The sequence below is a fragment of the Lissotriton helveticus genome, chromosome 9, assembly GCF_964261635.1.
Source record: "Lissotriton helveticus chromosome 9, aLisHel1.1, whole genome shotgun sequence".
NCBI lineage: Eukaryota > Metazoa > Chordata > Amphibia > Caudata > Salamandridae > Lissotriton > Lissotriton helveticus.
Genome location: NC_136070.1, coordinates 644,052,295 through 644,068,025, shown reverse-complemented (window position 1 = coordinate 644,068,025; position 15,731 = coordinate 644,052,295). Strand labels below are relative to the sequence as shown.

Genomic DNA, 15,731 nt, shown 5'->3' with positions numbered 1-15,731 from the left:
TGTAGCATTGAGAGCCTTCTTTCGAGCCCTCCTTTCTTGCTCCTTGTTCCTTTGATCCTTTCTTCCAGTTGCCCGTCTTGCGGGTGTCTGTCATCCGGTGTAGATGTTCTCCCTTTCGGTCCATCTGCCTGGCTTGCACCATTGCCCTGGCCTCCGCTCTTGCCAAATCTAGAATCTTTTCTACACTCGTCGGTTCTTTAAGTAGCCTTGTGCGAAAGTCTGTGTCGCGACAGCCTTCTATCAATCTTAGGCGAAGGGCCTGTTCATTGTCAAAGTTCTCAAATTCGCAATGAGCCACCAGTTTTCTCAGCCTTGTTGCGAAATCATCCATTGACTCGTCCTGCTGTTGAAACGCCATGTTGAAATTGTACCTTTCAAAATCGACATTCCTTTGGGGATCAAACTTCGTCGTCAAGCATTTGATCAGCTTGTCATATGTTTTTATTTCGCTCGGGGGCAGAGTGATGAGGAGGTCCTCCACTTCATCCCCCGCAAGGTTCAGGAATAGCCCTAGTTTCTTTCCGTCTACCACATCAGTCGCCTCCACATAGCGCTCAAACTTCACAATCCACTTCTCCCATCGAATTCCCACTTGTGGTTCTGACACACTGAATGGTAGTGGTGTGCGATACTTTGCACTGTGCTTTGTTTCTGGCATTTTCTCTTTCTTTGGCCCTTCTGTTGCCTTTGTACTGTTATGCCTTTATTATATATTTTCCTGTTTTTTTATTTATTTATTTATTTATTTTTATTTTTTTTTCACCTCTTTGGCTTCCTCTTGTAATTGCTCCTTTTTAATTGTGTTGTAATTTCTTTTCCTAAACAGTAGTCCTTCTGCCTCTTTTCCTATCTTCTGTGACTGCTTTGCCACTCAATTTGGAGCTTTTTCTACTCCTTTTCCTCTGTTTTCGGCGTTTTGCCTGTTTCTAAGATGGCCGCCCGTTATTCTAGCCTTCCCATTGGCCCGGGCGCCTGATTTCAAGATGGCCGCCAAGTCTCGCGATCTTTCTCGCCTGCTGCAACGTTGCCTGGCTTCAAAATGGCCGCTCCGCCGTGCAGCGTTTCTATTGGCCCTGGCCGCCTGACCCCAAGATGGCCGTCGAGACTCTCGCGAGAGCTCGCGCCTATTTTCTTTCTTCGCGCTCTTTTCAGCCGCGCTTACCCGATCAGACGGGGGTCCCAGCCGGCAGTCTTTCCCGCAGTCCGTTTCAGTCGGGGTGGGCTCCCGCTTCAGTGATGAGCTCCTCTTCCCCAGACAGCGATGCAGGGTGGCCTCCTGTATTCCTGTTGTCTTTTGTTGCGAGGGACGCACACGCGTGGATTTCCAAACCGCCTCGTCGCCAGTTGTCGTATAGTGGTGCCTCAGCGCGGCAATGAATACGCAGGAGCCAGGTACCGGTTCACATATCTTTATTTCTACATGTGCTCTGGGCGCCTCTTGCGTCCGTCCTCTTCCTCGTCCTGATGGTGAGTGTCCGCTTCCTGCCTGCTCACAGGAAGTCATGTCCAGTGACCTGGACGCTGCCCCGTTGCCCACAGGGTCCTAGTGCCCTGGGATGGTGGTCAAGTCACCACATTGACTTTGGAGGTTAGCCCTCGATCTGGAACAGCAACTGGCAGCCAGATGAGTTGGGAGGTTTGTCTTCTCCTATGCAATCTGCATAAACCCTTGGGGTCATGGTTGACCATTTACTTTCCTTTGATCTACAGGTGAGCCGGACAGCATCATTCTATTTTATTATGGTCAGAATATTGTGGGACATTTTCCTTACATCTCACAATCAGCAGTTTTGGCACTAAACTCTTTGAGGACCCATTACTACTATGCCCTTTATCTAAATATCAACCAGTATTTGATTAAGAAACTTCAAACTGTTCAGAATGCAACGGCAAGGCTTATACTAGGAATTCCTAGTTTCCACTGCGCTTGCTAAGCTGCACTGGCTTCCAGTTAGTCAGCAAATCAGTTTTAAAGCCTTATGTATTGCTCATAAAACCCTGTACAGTTCAGCACTTTGATCTATCAGCACCAAATTTTTTTGCAATTTGCAGAGCAGACCACTCCACTCTGCTACTCTGCCAAGCATAATATGGCGGTGGTTCCTATATTTCGGAAAGGTAAGATGGGGAGGAAGGTCCTTCTCAGTGGCCCTGGCTAAGCTGTGGAGCACCCTTCCACACCACTTAACTAGCCGTAAGAATCATCTGCCCTTTAGAAAGGCCCTTAAAACCTGGCTTTTTTCCGGCAGTGTTTGTGGTTCCCCATGCTGTTTTCTGATTCCTATCATCTATTGCCTCTAGTGCCTTGATACCATTTGATATTTGTGCGCTTTATAAATTAGTTTCATTTCATGTTTCATTTCATTTTAGTCAGACTGAACTTTGGTAGGAAGGCATGGATTTGGAGAAAGCATTCCTTGAATAGATGGATGTCTTGATTATGGACTTTCAGACAGTTATGTAATTGGCATATTGGTTGATCATAATTCTTGCTTAGTAAGGAGGACACCATGTACAAGTTGAAGATCTAAAGAAAGAGGATTGGTTACCCAGCAAATGAGTGGTAGGCACGGAGCCTCTGGGGTATATCAGGACAATCTGGTATCAATAGAAGATGTAGGAAAACTACGGAAGCACTCTCTCTCTGACTCTTTTGCGTAATGACAGCGGGTTGATATCAGGTAGCTGAGTGACAGCCGAAAGTGTACTCAAAAGATGAAGGAGGGTGGTGCTTTTGTGATTGAAGAAAAGTGGGCACCACCTTAATTGTTGTGGTCTCTGTGCTGCAATATGGGATGATTTGATCCATCTGCTGGATGGCAACTGTTTTTTCGTTTACTTTAATGAGGAATTGAAGGTGTACGATGGCTCCATTAGGACACATGTATCCGCAATGGCATTCAGGTTGATTGGGAGACTCGATGAGAGCAGATGCTCCATGTGGGGTAGGTAGTTTGCACCTGGGTGATTAGGTCGTGTATGTGGGAATGTCAAAGGGAAGTGAAATTGAAGGAGCATTATTGTTGTTTTGTAGGCTTTGGTTGACTCTGTGAGATAGCTGGAGCGAGATGGAGGAAGGAGGGCATGGTAAATAGTTTAACCAAGTGCTGTTGGAGAGTCGTATCCCCGCCATACCATGGCACTAAGCGCTATGCCGAGGATGTTGTTGCATTTGGGATTTTTTGGTTTTGTGATAAGATGTTTGTTGCTCAGGGTTTTAAAGCAGTTGAGGGATGGTTCTCGAAAGTTCTTGTTGGGTAGGTCCCTACACAGGTTATGGCCCTCCATAAGTCTTAGCACTGTTCACCAGCACTGAGACTAGCCAAACAATAGGCAGCTCCCTTGACTCATTTGATATTTTCCGTTTTACATTTCAGGCATTTCCTCGCCGAACACACAGCTTTTTAACAACCTAACTTGACGCACTCAGAGAGGCCTGACGTGCGCAGGGCACGCTATCATCACGTGCCTCCAAGGCCCCGCCCTGCGTATTAGATCACGTCTGACTTCAGGCGTATAATTTAACCTCCGGTGTAACCTTTCACACTGACGGTATGAGTCTCTGCAATACTAATGACAAGGCTGGAAGTAAACAAAGGCTGGCCAGCGCGCGGCGGCCCTGAAACCAGCACGTCATAAACACCAGTTACCCCCTGCCCGTGCCACTAACGCTGCCACCTTTGTTGCATAGGCGCATTCCGGAGGGGGGGTGGGGAGTGTATTAGAATATTTATTTATTTATTTGTTTGTTTGTTTGTTTATTTATTTATGCGTTTTTATATAGCGCGGACTTTACCCGAAGGTGTCAGAGCGCTTCACAATAGGAACGTTAATGATACAAGAGGTTTAAATACAAGTGAACAAATTAAAAAAGCCAACGTTAAGTTACATGAGGTAAAAGTGACAATTGTGAGCAAACAAAATACAAGAGGTAGCAAACGGTGCATTACAGGAGGAAAAAAGTGACATGTGTGCAAGTTACAAAGGCGTACAAAGTACAAGTAGAGGTATAATACTGCAATAAATGGCAGACACTCAAACACAAGAACAAATGTTACGTAGGCAATGGTGGCACTTGTGCAAGTATCTAAAGCAAATAAAATGTAAGAGGTAGCAAACAGTGTGTTACAAGAGAAAAGTGACGTGTGCAGGTTACAAGAGAGTACCAAACACAGGTAGAAGGATAATACTTCAATAAATGGCAGACACTCAAACACACGAACAAACGTTACGTAGGCAATGGTGGCACTTGTGCAAGTATCTAAAGCAAACAAAATGAAGGAGGTAGCAAAAACAGTGTGTTACAAGAGAAAAGTGACGTGTGCATGTTACAATAGAGTACCAGACACAAAAAAGTCTGTCTGTCTGTACTAAATCATAGACACGGACAGATTCCTTCGCCTGACTTGTGGTGTCACTTTTGCTCAAGAAGACAAGACCAGTACGACCATTCACTTGATGATGGCGCACATTTCGTATTTTCATGGTGGGTCAGTGCTTGTTGGTTGGGTGAATTTACCTTTAAAAACACACAGCAAGATAGCGTGTGACTGTCTTGCTCTTGTGTGGTATTAATTTATACGTACCACGTGCCACTAAAGGAGCGGCGTATAACAGCGCCTTTTTTATTTTAAGAGGTCTATTGTTTTTATACAAAGAATGACCAACATCAATAAAATACATTTGAGCATTTTAGAAGCGTATAATGTCACATAAAATAACTGCTTCCTTTCTTTCTGTTAGTCAAGTCTTTGGCAACGTGAAAACACGTGGATAAAATGTAATTAGACTGTGGCTGGTCGGCGCAAGCCATGCCCGCGACTCCCCATAAAAGTACCATGCAAAATAGCTTTACATGTTATACTGGCCACAACTTTGCCATTACCCCCAATCGGCGGGCGAGCGGCTCTGTCTCATTTTCTGTTTCGGATATGCCAATGTAATACTGGCCTTGGCAGCCCTCTACCAATGCACCCCTTGTACTGACTTCCAATGACTAATACTGACTCCCATTCTGGCCTGCAGCCCAGCCCCTACCTTCCACCCAGTGCTGCTGGAACAATTTTCAGAGTGGGGGTGCTGCATCAATGTTACATCACTGAAGTCATGGAGATTCTGAAAAATCCAACCATCACACAAAGAACAAGTGTCACAAGTGAGCTACACCCATTTTGCAAGGTGTGGAAAGTGTGTAGTTTGTAACTGGAGTTGGATTTTGGAGCACACTGCCACAATATATTACTGAAGAATAATGTATTAGTGTACTGTCAGTTACAGGCATCACATTTTCAACTGAAATGACCACTACATTTGCACCGATATTCAGTTTTAACAACAACGCTATGTAGCACACAAACAAGAATGTGTGAAAATTGGGTTTCAGTGAACATTTGTCATTTGAACATCACTAGGAAAACAAAAACAGCGCTTCCCTTGCTTTCCCAACTGCTTATTTATTTTGAAATATTTGTACAGTTCATTTATAGGTATATCCATGTTGTTTGTTATATGTAAAAAAAAAACACAGCCTTTCCTTTCACTGTCTCCTTTCACACCAGCAAGATTGTCATAGTTCACTTTAGCAAATTCTCACAATTTGCAGTCAGAGAAAGAAAATTAAACACCAGTCTCCATGTTAAAAGAATAAGCAGCAATTTTTCAGAAGACTCGGCTGACATTTGACCTCAGTCTTTGAGCTCACAGCAAACGTGACAAGATGAAAACAGAATTTAAGGTAATCTTTAACCCTCATTCAACTTTAGAACTCCAGCATGGTTATTTTAGGGGTGCTGCAGCAGCACTCCTGCTCTGCTACTTCCAGTGCCTATGCGTCCATCCGCACAGCTCCTGCATCTACAGTGTTGGGGTCAGCATATTCAGCTCTACTGAGGCACCCCAGTCCGCCTACGGAAGGCAGAGGCAGGCGGAGGGTCACATACTCAGCACTGGCACACAATCTTCCGGTGCATGGTGATACATTGTGGGGGGGGCCATGAGTGGTTCCTGTCCCATTTGTTTATCCCTTCAGCTGAGCCCAGGCTCCAAGTGCCGATAACGTGGGGAAGCCTTACCATTGTGGCCGGGTAACTCAGTACTCCCCCACCTAATTTGGATTATACCCAGATGGTTTTCAGGGAGATGTCCTGCTTGTAGAGTCCTCGCCAGTTGACACACATAGTCTCTCAGCTTCTGTTAGGTACCTGATGGGGCCTCAGGTTATACTGCTCATTGCAGCACAAAAGTCCTCCACCCTCTCCAGGTGTTGGGGTCGCATCATTCGGTGCAGGGAGTCTATCGTGCATGGCTAACATTGGTTTGGCCAGAGGGGAGGTTGGGACGGTGGGTGAGTTTTGCTTGTTACACTCCTCTCTTTTCTTCTGCCCTACTGCCAGGTGCAGACTCCTGGGGACTGGCAGTCTGGAGACCTCTCGTAGTTATTCACGGTCCTATTTCTTCATTCCTCTGGACGGTCTTCAATAAGGAATAATTACGGGTCAGCATTTCTCCGCCATTTTAGGTTATCTGTGTTCCCCTCACTTTCATAACAGTTTAATCTCCCTTTTCGAAAAGGGGTTTGAATGCTTACCCACGGGGAAGTCTCTTATCAGCTCCTGGTTTCCTTCTTGTAGCTTTGGGCTGGTGGTTCCCATCATCCTGCTTCAAAGTTACTGTGCTTCCGGCACCGTTGACTGGCATCCGCACTCAGAAAGGGCAGATGTTGTAAATATGATTCTATATTTATAATGTTAAATTGTTGTTGCCTCATGTATACACTTCTAGAATACTACCACTGTTCCTTTGATGTTACCTCACCTAACTGAGATTCCAGTCTCGACAGTTGGAGTCTGGTCAGCTTGTGAGTTACACATTTGTCTCTGGGCTGCAAATAAACTTGTTAAGCTTCCCTGGATTCTTTTACTTACAACATTTTGGCGAGAGATTGTTGAGCTGACCAGACAGTGGGACGCTTCAGTTTTGCAGCGGAAGAATTTACTTCAGTCGATGAAAATACAGAAGACAAACGGTATTCACGCGGGAACCGTAGTCACGGTGTGCAGAGCTGTTATTGAAATATCAATGCTGAGAGACTTTGGTGTGAGCATCAATTTTTGGAGAAAGGATGACGAGTTACGGTGAGCTGACTTTTAAAAATGTATGCGCGAGCGAAGCTTTCGTTGTGACGCGCACGAGCAAAGCTTTCGTTCTGACACGCATCACTTGGCAGCGTCGCCAAGCAGCTACGTACAAGCAAGGAACGACGCGCAAGCAAAGCTAGCGTATCCGTACAACGTCATCTAGCGTCATTCCATAAGACGTAAGCCGCCATCTTTGTATGTAATTGCAACGCGTCTCGGAATAGACTCCTATTCTTACGTATTTTAAAAGCGTCAGATTCTGCATGGTAACAACGAGCGTGATCACGCACGGTGATACGTTCACCTTAATCTACATATCATCTTTTTGTTTTTCTTTCTTTAGTGTTCCAAGGGAGGGAGATGTGTTGTAAATATGATTCTATATTTATAATGTTAATGTAGTCTGTTTTCATTGTTGTTGCCTCATGTATACACTTCTAGAATACTACCACTGTTCCTTTGATGTGACCTCACCTAGTCTGGTCAGCTTGTGAGTTACACGTTTGTCTCTGGGCTGCAAATAAACTTGTTAAGCTCCCCTGAATTCTTTTACTTACAACAGCAGACCACTGAGGAACAGCTGAAATTGAACCTCTGAGCGGCCCTCAAAATAGAAGAGTGGCCTGGGTGCACTGGGTTACACAGTGAGGGGTGTTCGTGTATATTCGCAAAAGCATATAAAGTTCCTAGTCTGGGTCTTCACCTTCGCCTCGCGCTATGTGAAACAACTTGTTAAGGATGAGCATAAAACGCTCCACAGTGTCATTTGTCTTGTGACCACCTGGGAATGATCTTGCAGTGGCTGATCTCTAAGCACCTTAGGTAGTTATGGAATTTGCTACCCTAGAAAAGAGGTTTAACATTGTTCAGCCTGATTTCCAGTGGCGACCTACCTACAGCAAGGATATTTTCCAACTGTGGTCTCACTTGCTCAAATACCGTGGTAATCACCAGCTCAGCCACAGGAAATGTTGGTGGGCATCAATGAGGACCAGCATCGGCACTGAGTTTGGTCAACAGTGACATACAAGGACGTTCGATTATAACAGGGGCCTGTCTGTCTGCATAGCTGTTCATTTGACATTCAGCAACCATTTCCTCCACAGCTCCATCCAGGTTGTTGTTTCTCTAGGCAGCCACAACTTCTCTCTAAGTCTTGCTTTGGTCGTGGCCACCCCTTGGTGCCCTGGTTGGGCAAGGGCACTGACTGCACTTTGCTCAGGGGACCACCATGCGGTGCTCTCTATGGACGAGCCCCTTGCAGGTGGTGGTCAGTTCTGTGCTCAACGCAGCCGCAGGAATGTCTTTCGGGTCTGGGTATCATGTACCCAAAGGTGAACCAAGAACGTCTTCCACAGGTTTAACTGAAGTGATAGCTTCATCTTCTGAAGCACTCGTTTTGCTGGGTTTTGTGGGTTTATACAGTCATTAAGTATCACGGCATTCTGGCAGGCTGTCTGCATGATGGTTTTACATACTCCTTGGTTTCTGCTGCTTGCCCGATGGCTATTGTCTGTGCACTCCCCTGGGGTGCCTTGAAAGATAGTGGGTAGGGTTGTTAACTACTGGTCGATAGTGATGGGCAGGTTGTTCTGTTGGAGCTGTACTACCCATTTATTGATTCTGCGCCGTGGGCCCTGGGAAGTGCCTTGAAACCTACGGCTATACAGTCTGAGTGGCATAGAAACTTCTGACATATCGGTATAGATGGAAGTAGCACCATCCCCATTAAATTGCCACATATTCCTTCTCGGTTTGAGAATATTGAATTTCTTCTTCAGTAACTGGCTGGCTTGCAAAGGCTAGCGGAGCGCATAGGTCCTTTCCATGCTTCTGTACAGGGCAGCTGAGAGCTCCACTAGGCTTGCATCAGCCACTAACTCAGTCTTGATATAAGGTTTGCAATGTGCCATTATAGTATCCACAGCAGGTTTTTTTTCACCTTTTGGAATGTGTCATTGTGGGTGGGTCCCTACTCACACCTGGCCTAGGCTTTCATGAGGACTCACAGAAATTCCATTACAGCTGCCAGGTTTGGGATGAAGCGACTGCAATAATTCATCATCCATAAGAAGCTTCTGACTTTGGTCACCGATTCCGGAGCCAGGGCATTCCAGATGTCGTCTGACTCCTTCGGGTCAATCTTGATCCTCTCTTTAGAAAATAAGTATCCAAACAATTCAACTTAATGTTCGAAGAACTTGCACTTCTTTCGCTGTAGTGTGAAATGGTGATCTGAGAGTCTTTTCTGGGTTGCTTTCACGTGGTAGTATTCCTCCTCTATTGTTTCGGAGTGTACCAGGATGTCATCACTTATGTTGAGTGCACTGTTCAATCCTGATAGTGTCTCTATCACTGCATTCTAGAACAGTTCAGAACCAGATGAAATCCCAGAGTTTAGACTCTTGTATCTCATTATGCCCAGGTTCATTGCAAAGTTTATATTGTGACTCAGCGGAACAAGGAGAAGCTGGTGATACCCAGCGTTGAGATCCATCTTGGAGAACCATTGGGCTCTATTGAGATCTCCAATGATTTATAGTCTATGGTGGGTGTGATATCTTCCATGCCGGGCCTCTGTTCTCCCATGGCAGGGGATGAGAGACTGCAGCAGCCATGCAAATTGCACGGGACATGTTGGGCGGGCCCAGCCCATCTGCGGCTGGCAGCACCACACTGATTCAACTCCTCCTGTGCCGATCGCTTGATTGCAGGTGAGGGGAGGCAACGGGCCAGTCAAAGTCAGCAATGTAGAGGGCAAAATCAGGCAGCAGGTTCACACATGCAGCACTGGCACACAACACGCAGACGCATGGAGGGACAGTGGGAAGGGACCACGAGCTTTCCTACTCCCACTTACTTATCCCTTGACCAAGCCCGGCCTACAGGTGCAAGTAACACAGGACATCTTACAACTTGTGGTTGGATAGCTCGGTATACAACCTTTACCACGCAACTTTTACAACGACCTACCTTTACCACGCAATTTTTACAACGCAGGATCCATTACAACGAAGTACCATTACAACGCATGTATTTACAACGCAGATACTTTTACAACGCATACCACTACAACGTAAGTATTGGTAAGTATATTATTTTATCAAAAATATTATAAGTTTGGGTTTTTGGTTGAAGGGGTATTTTTAGGGTTCTGGGTCAGTTTTGGGTTTTTGGGTAAAGGGGTATTTTTAGGGTTCAGGGTCAGTTTTCAGTTTTTGGGTAAAGGGGTATTTTTAGGGTTCAGGGTCAGTTTTCGGGTAAAGGGGTATTTTTAGGGTTCAGGGTCAGTTTTCAGTTTTTGGGTAAAGGGGTATTTTTAGGGTTCATGGTCAGTTTTTATTTTTTGGGTAAAGGGGTATTTTTAGGGTTCAGGGTCAGTTTTCAGTTTTTGGGTAAAGGGGTATTTTTAGGGTTCAGGGTTAGTTTTGGGTTTGGGGGTAAAGGGGTATTTTTAGGGTTCATGGTTAGTTTTGGGTTTTTGGGTAAAGGGGTATTTTTAGGGTTCAGGGTTAGTTTTGGGTTTTTGTGTAAAGGGGTATTTTTAGGGTTCAGGGTCAGTTTTGGGTTTTTGGGTAAAGGGGTATTTTTAGGGTTCAGAGTCAGTTTTGGGTTTTTGGGTAAAGGGGTACAGGATAAATTAAATTAAATTAATTAAATTAAATTAAATTAATTAATTAAATTAAATTAATTAAATTAAATTAAATTAATTAAATTAAAATAAATTAAATTAATTAAATTAAAATAAATTAATTAAATAAATTAAATTAAATTAAATTACATTAAATTAAATTAAAATAAATTAATTACATTAAATTACATTAAATTAAATTAAATTAATTAAATTAAATTAAATTATTTAAATTAAATTAATTACAATAAATTAAATTAAATTAATTAAATGAAATGAAATTAAATTAAATTAATTAACTTAAATTAAATTAAATTATATTAATTTTAATTAATTTACATTTAAAAAAATATTATATACTTACTAATACTTACGTTGTAATGGTATGCGTTGTAAAGGTATCTGCGTTGTAAATACATGCGTTGTAATGGTACTTCGTTGTAATGGATCCTGCGTTGTAAAAATTGCGTGGTAAAGGTAGGCGTTGTAACAGTATGCGTTGTAACTTCATACATCCGATAGCTCACTACACAGCTCAGCAGCGTCCCTTGCTATTTCAGCACACTGGTGCTCACACACAGATCCTCTGATAAACCTCATCCCTCTGCAGCATCACTTCCTGTTATTCCAGTACTCATATTACACACAGCTCCACCACTGCAGCTCTGTCCTGACCTGTAGCACCCATTGCCATAGCTGTGCTTTGGCCCATGTCATGAGGGTCGCTATTAGTCAAAACCACTAGTTGCCTCATTCCAAGTAGCCTGGTAATACCAACACAAATGCAAAGGGGGTTGCACCCAAATCTGCTGAAAAAGATGACTAAAATTATCCACACATTTTCCGGGTCCAGAATTTGTCACGAAAAATCTATGAGATATGAATAAGAAAAACTGGTCAGAAAAAGAGAAAGTCTTTCTAACGTATGGTTCAAAAACGCTGCTGTAGACGGTTATCCCTCATTGCGAACAGGAAAACTCAAAATTGGGAGGTAATTTTACCTTTAGGGGAAAACAGCTCAATGTACTGTCAATATTCCCTGTGTCAAAACAATAGGACAACGAACCTGAAAAACTCAAAATTAGACCCTCATTGTGCTAGAACTTGTTTATTTATTTTCCCCATGAAAAGAGTGATCCATCACTGCCAAGCATACTTTTCTCTGACTAAGTGAAAAAACCAAGACTGATTTAAAGTCACACTAAAGGTGGAAGCGGGTGGCAGCTACTAAGAGCTCTAGCTAGCTACATAGCGGCCGCATTTGCATAAGCTTTGGGGAGGCAGTGGAAATTCAGGAAACATCCATTACAACGCAGTCATTACATCGCACTGCTTTTACAACGCGGCTGTTACAACACAACTGCCTTTACAACGCATGCCATTACAACGCATGTCACTACAGCGCATGACATTACAACGCATTATAAGGTACGTAATAGAGATTTTTTATTTTTAGGGTGGGTATGGGTTTTGGGGTAGATGGGAATAGCAATTTTTACCACTACGTTGTCCAACACTTTCCCTACTGTTGCACTTATTGGAGTGGGAATAGTAATGTATTCCCCTACGCTATCCAATACTTTCCCTACTGTTGCACTCACAGGAAAGGGATTAGTCATTTTTACCCCTACGCTATCCAACACTTTCCCTACTGTTGCACTCGTTGGAGTGGGAATAGTAATGTATTCCCCTCCGCTATCCAACACTTTCCATACTGTTGCACTCCTATGAGTGGAAATAGTAATGTTTACCCCTACACTATCCAACACTTTCCCTACTGTTGCACTCGTTGGAGTGGGACTAGTAATTTATTCCCCTACACTATCCAACACTTTCCCTACTGTTTCTACTTATTGGAGTGGGAATAGTAATTTATTCCCCTACGCTATTCAACACTTACCCTACTGTTGCACTCACTGGAGTGAGAATAGTAATTTTTACCCCTACACTATCCAACACTTACCCTACTGTTGCCCTAAAAGTATTATGCATCGTAATGGTATGCATTGTAATGGTATGCGTTGTAATGGAATGCGTTGTAATGGTAGTTTTTAAAAATGCGTTGTAATGGCATGCATTGTTAAATCATGTGATGTAATGGTAGCTGTGATGTAAAAACTGCGTTGTAAAAGCATGCGTTGTAATTCTTTGCATTGTAACATCATATATTCTGGAAATTCAAGCACATAACCCACCTTGGAGCAGATGCGTCGGTTCCGCCGGGTCCAGACTACAATCAGCTTGTCCGGTTGCCTATGAAACAGAAAGAAAACAGGGATCAATTCAGGGTACTGTTTATTATGATTTGCTTAATACACGTAGGGTGAAACGGGAAAGTGGGCAATGAGACAACTTACACTGCACGACTACTTTCTTGACTACAGACTTTTGACTTTCTGTTTGACCTTACCCAGTCGGCTGGTGGTGGTGTGCTCGGATGTACTTAGCAGCATCACAAACCAAAGGAAGCTTGTTTGATGCATGTATCTATGAGTGGACTGTGGTGAGGTTACTACACATTTAAAATGCAGAAGATTGGCAGGGAGACGGTCGTTACTTAACAGGTGGAGTAGTAGAGTTCTGTGAAAAGATGTGTCTTCAGTTTTTCCTGACCTGCCAAGTAAATCAATATCTGTTGTGACACCTTCAGACAGTCCTGACCTTTAGCCCAATAGCACTTGTCTTGCTGCAATCTTTTCAGCCCATACATTACCAGGATTCGGAAACATTATTTTTAACAGCACCTATAAATTGCATACACCACATGAATGTAGCAAGCAAAGCCAACCTTTTTTCAAGAGGACGCAATATCGCCTACCCCCTATAGAAACGTTTAGAATAAATGTATTTTACAATAGTTTATCAAATCTACTGCCTCTGAATCACCATCATTTTTATTGCAGATCGGAAACAGTGCCCACAAGGTACAGTACATAAAGGGCCAATAATACCTATTCTCCAGGACACTGACTTGAACTTTTCTATCATCTCAATATGTGAAGCACCACAGCCAAGTAAGTGTTGTCTCAGCAGGAATAGTTGAATAACTAAGCCACATTCCACACTGAGCTATAATATACAGCACAACCTCAGATAAGTACCTTATTTTCTTAAAGAATATCCTCTAGTACAGAAAACGAATTGTCACAATATCTAATGCCTATTTATCTAGGGCATTGGCGGCACTACCCCGGTACTTAAAGCCTCACCCCTAAGCCAGTAAAAAAAGGTTACAGTAGGTAAGTCACCATACTCATGCTCAGACAAGTATCTGTAATGTACCAGTATGTAATAAACTTTCCCCAGGGAAGTATCAATGAGACAAAATCACGCAAAGTAAATAACAACAGGCCATTAACCACAAAACCCCAGTATATAAAGCACCACCCTCATGGTAGTATCATTCGCAGTTCTAGATTACCAAATAGATTAAGTAGGCAGCTACCTATGGGCCACATTCCTTTTAGGGGACCCACGACAACTGATCAAAATAATATTGATTTGATCTTAAAAGAAAATTACATCAAGCTGTCATAAATATTGTTTCCAAAAGATAGAAAAAAAAGAATCAACACAAAGAAACAAAAACTTTACATTTAAGAATCTATAGAGAGTACATATATTGCATTCATTTAAGGTACCCAATAACAACTTAAAGAACATAAACCAGAGACATCAAATTCACATAACAGTTTGTCTCTTAAAAACTCATCTTCTGCCAGATGTCGGTTTGTAAAACAAAATCGGTACATTTGGTATTAGGAGATAATTTGCGAGGGGTACGGGGCGCGCGAAATATCGACTGCCTGGGGCCCTCCGCAGGGTGCAATTCTGCACTGATCATTTGTGCCCCAGTATCTTAAATTTCTATGATATACATTCAACAAATCGTAACCACATCCAAACTGAATGTAAAGCCCAAATACCTGGCCGGTGTCTACAAAGCCCGAGTATCAATCAGTATAAATCAGGTCAGCACAGAAAACCCTCTTTCAATTTTTGAGGCATTTTAATTCCTTCTTTTACTCAAAGATCTTTCCTGTAATAGAATTCACACTTTCAATGTCTCAAAAATATCTGAACCTGACACACACATTACACACAGATCCTGAAGTAGGTGCAATGACTCACTGATCTATCAGACACACACATTACACACAGATCCTGCAGTAGGTGCGATGACTCACTGATCTCTCAGACACACATGCATTACACAGAGATCCCACAGTAGGCGCGATGATTCACTGATCTAATAGACACACATTACACACAGATCAACGCAGTAGGTGCAATGACTTACTGATCTATCAGACACACACATTACACACAGATCCTGAAGTAGGTGCAATGACTCACTGATCTATCAGACACACACATTACACACAGATCCTGAAGTAGGTGCAATGACTCACTGATCTATCAGACACACACATTACACACAGATCCCACAGTAGGTGCAATGACTCACTGATCTATCAGACACACACATTACACACAGATCCCGCAGTAGGCGGGATGACTCACTGATCTATCAGTGACACACATTACACACAGATCCTGCAGTAGGCGCTATGACTCACTGATCTCTCAGACACACACACATTACACACAGATCCTGAAGTAGGTGCAATGACTCACTGATCTATCAGACACACACATTACACACAGATCCTGCAGTAGGTGCGATGGCTCACTGATCTCTCAGACACACATACATTACACACAGATTCCGCAGTAGGCGCTATGACTCACTGATCTATCAGACACACACATTACGCACAGATCCTGCAGTAGGCGCGATGATTCACTGATCTAATAGACACACATTACACACAGATTAACGCAGTAGGTGCAATGACTCACTGATCTCTGACACATTACACACAGATCCTGAAGTAGGTGCAATGACTCACTGATCTATCAGACACACACATTACACACAGATCCCACAGTAGGTGCAATGA

The 15,731-nt window shown here is 43.2% G+C and overlaps 1 protein-coding gene across 7 annotated transcripts in view; it reads right to left on the bottom strand.

Moving 5' to 3' along the window:
- EHBP1L1 (EH domain binding protein 1 like 1) overlaps positions 1-15,731 on the bottom strand; it is a 260,212-nt gene that overhangs the window by 152,313 nt on the left and 92,168 nt on the right. For all 7 annotated transcript variants that reach the window (XM_078660724.1, XM_078660729.1, XM_078660730.1 and 4 more), the window contains one exon: positions 12,963-13,020. In XM_078660724.1, coding sequence (XP_078516850.1) covers positions 12,963-13,020 — 58 coding nt within the window. The remainder of the gene's footprint in view (positions 1-12,962; positions 13,021-15,731) is intronic.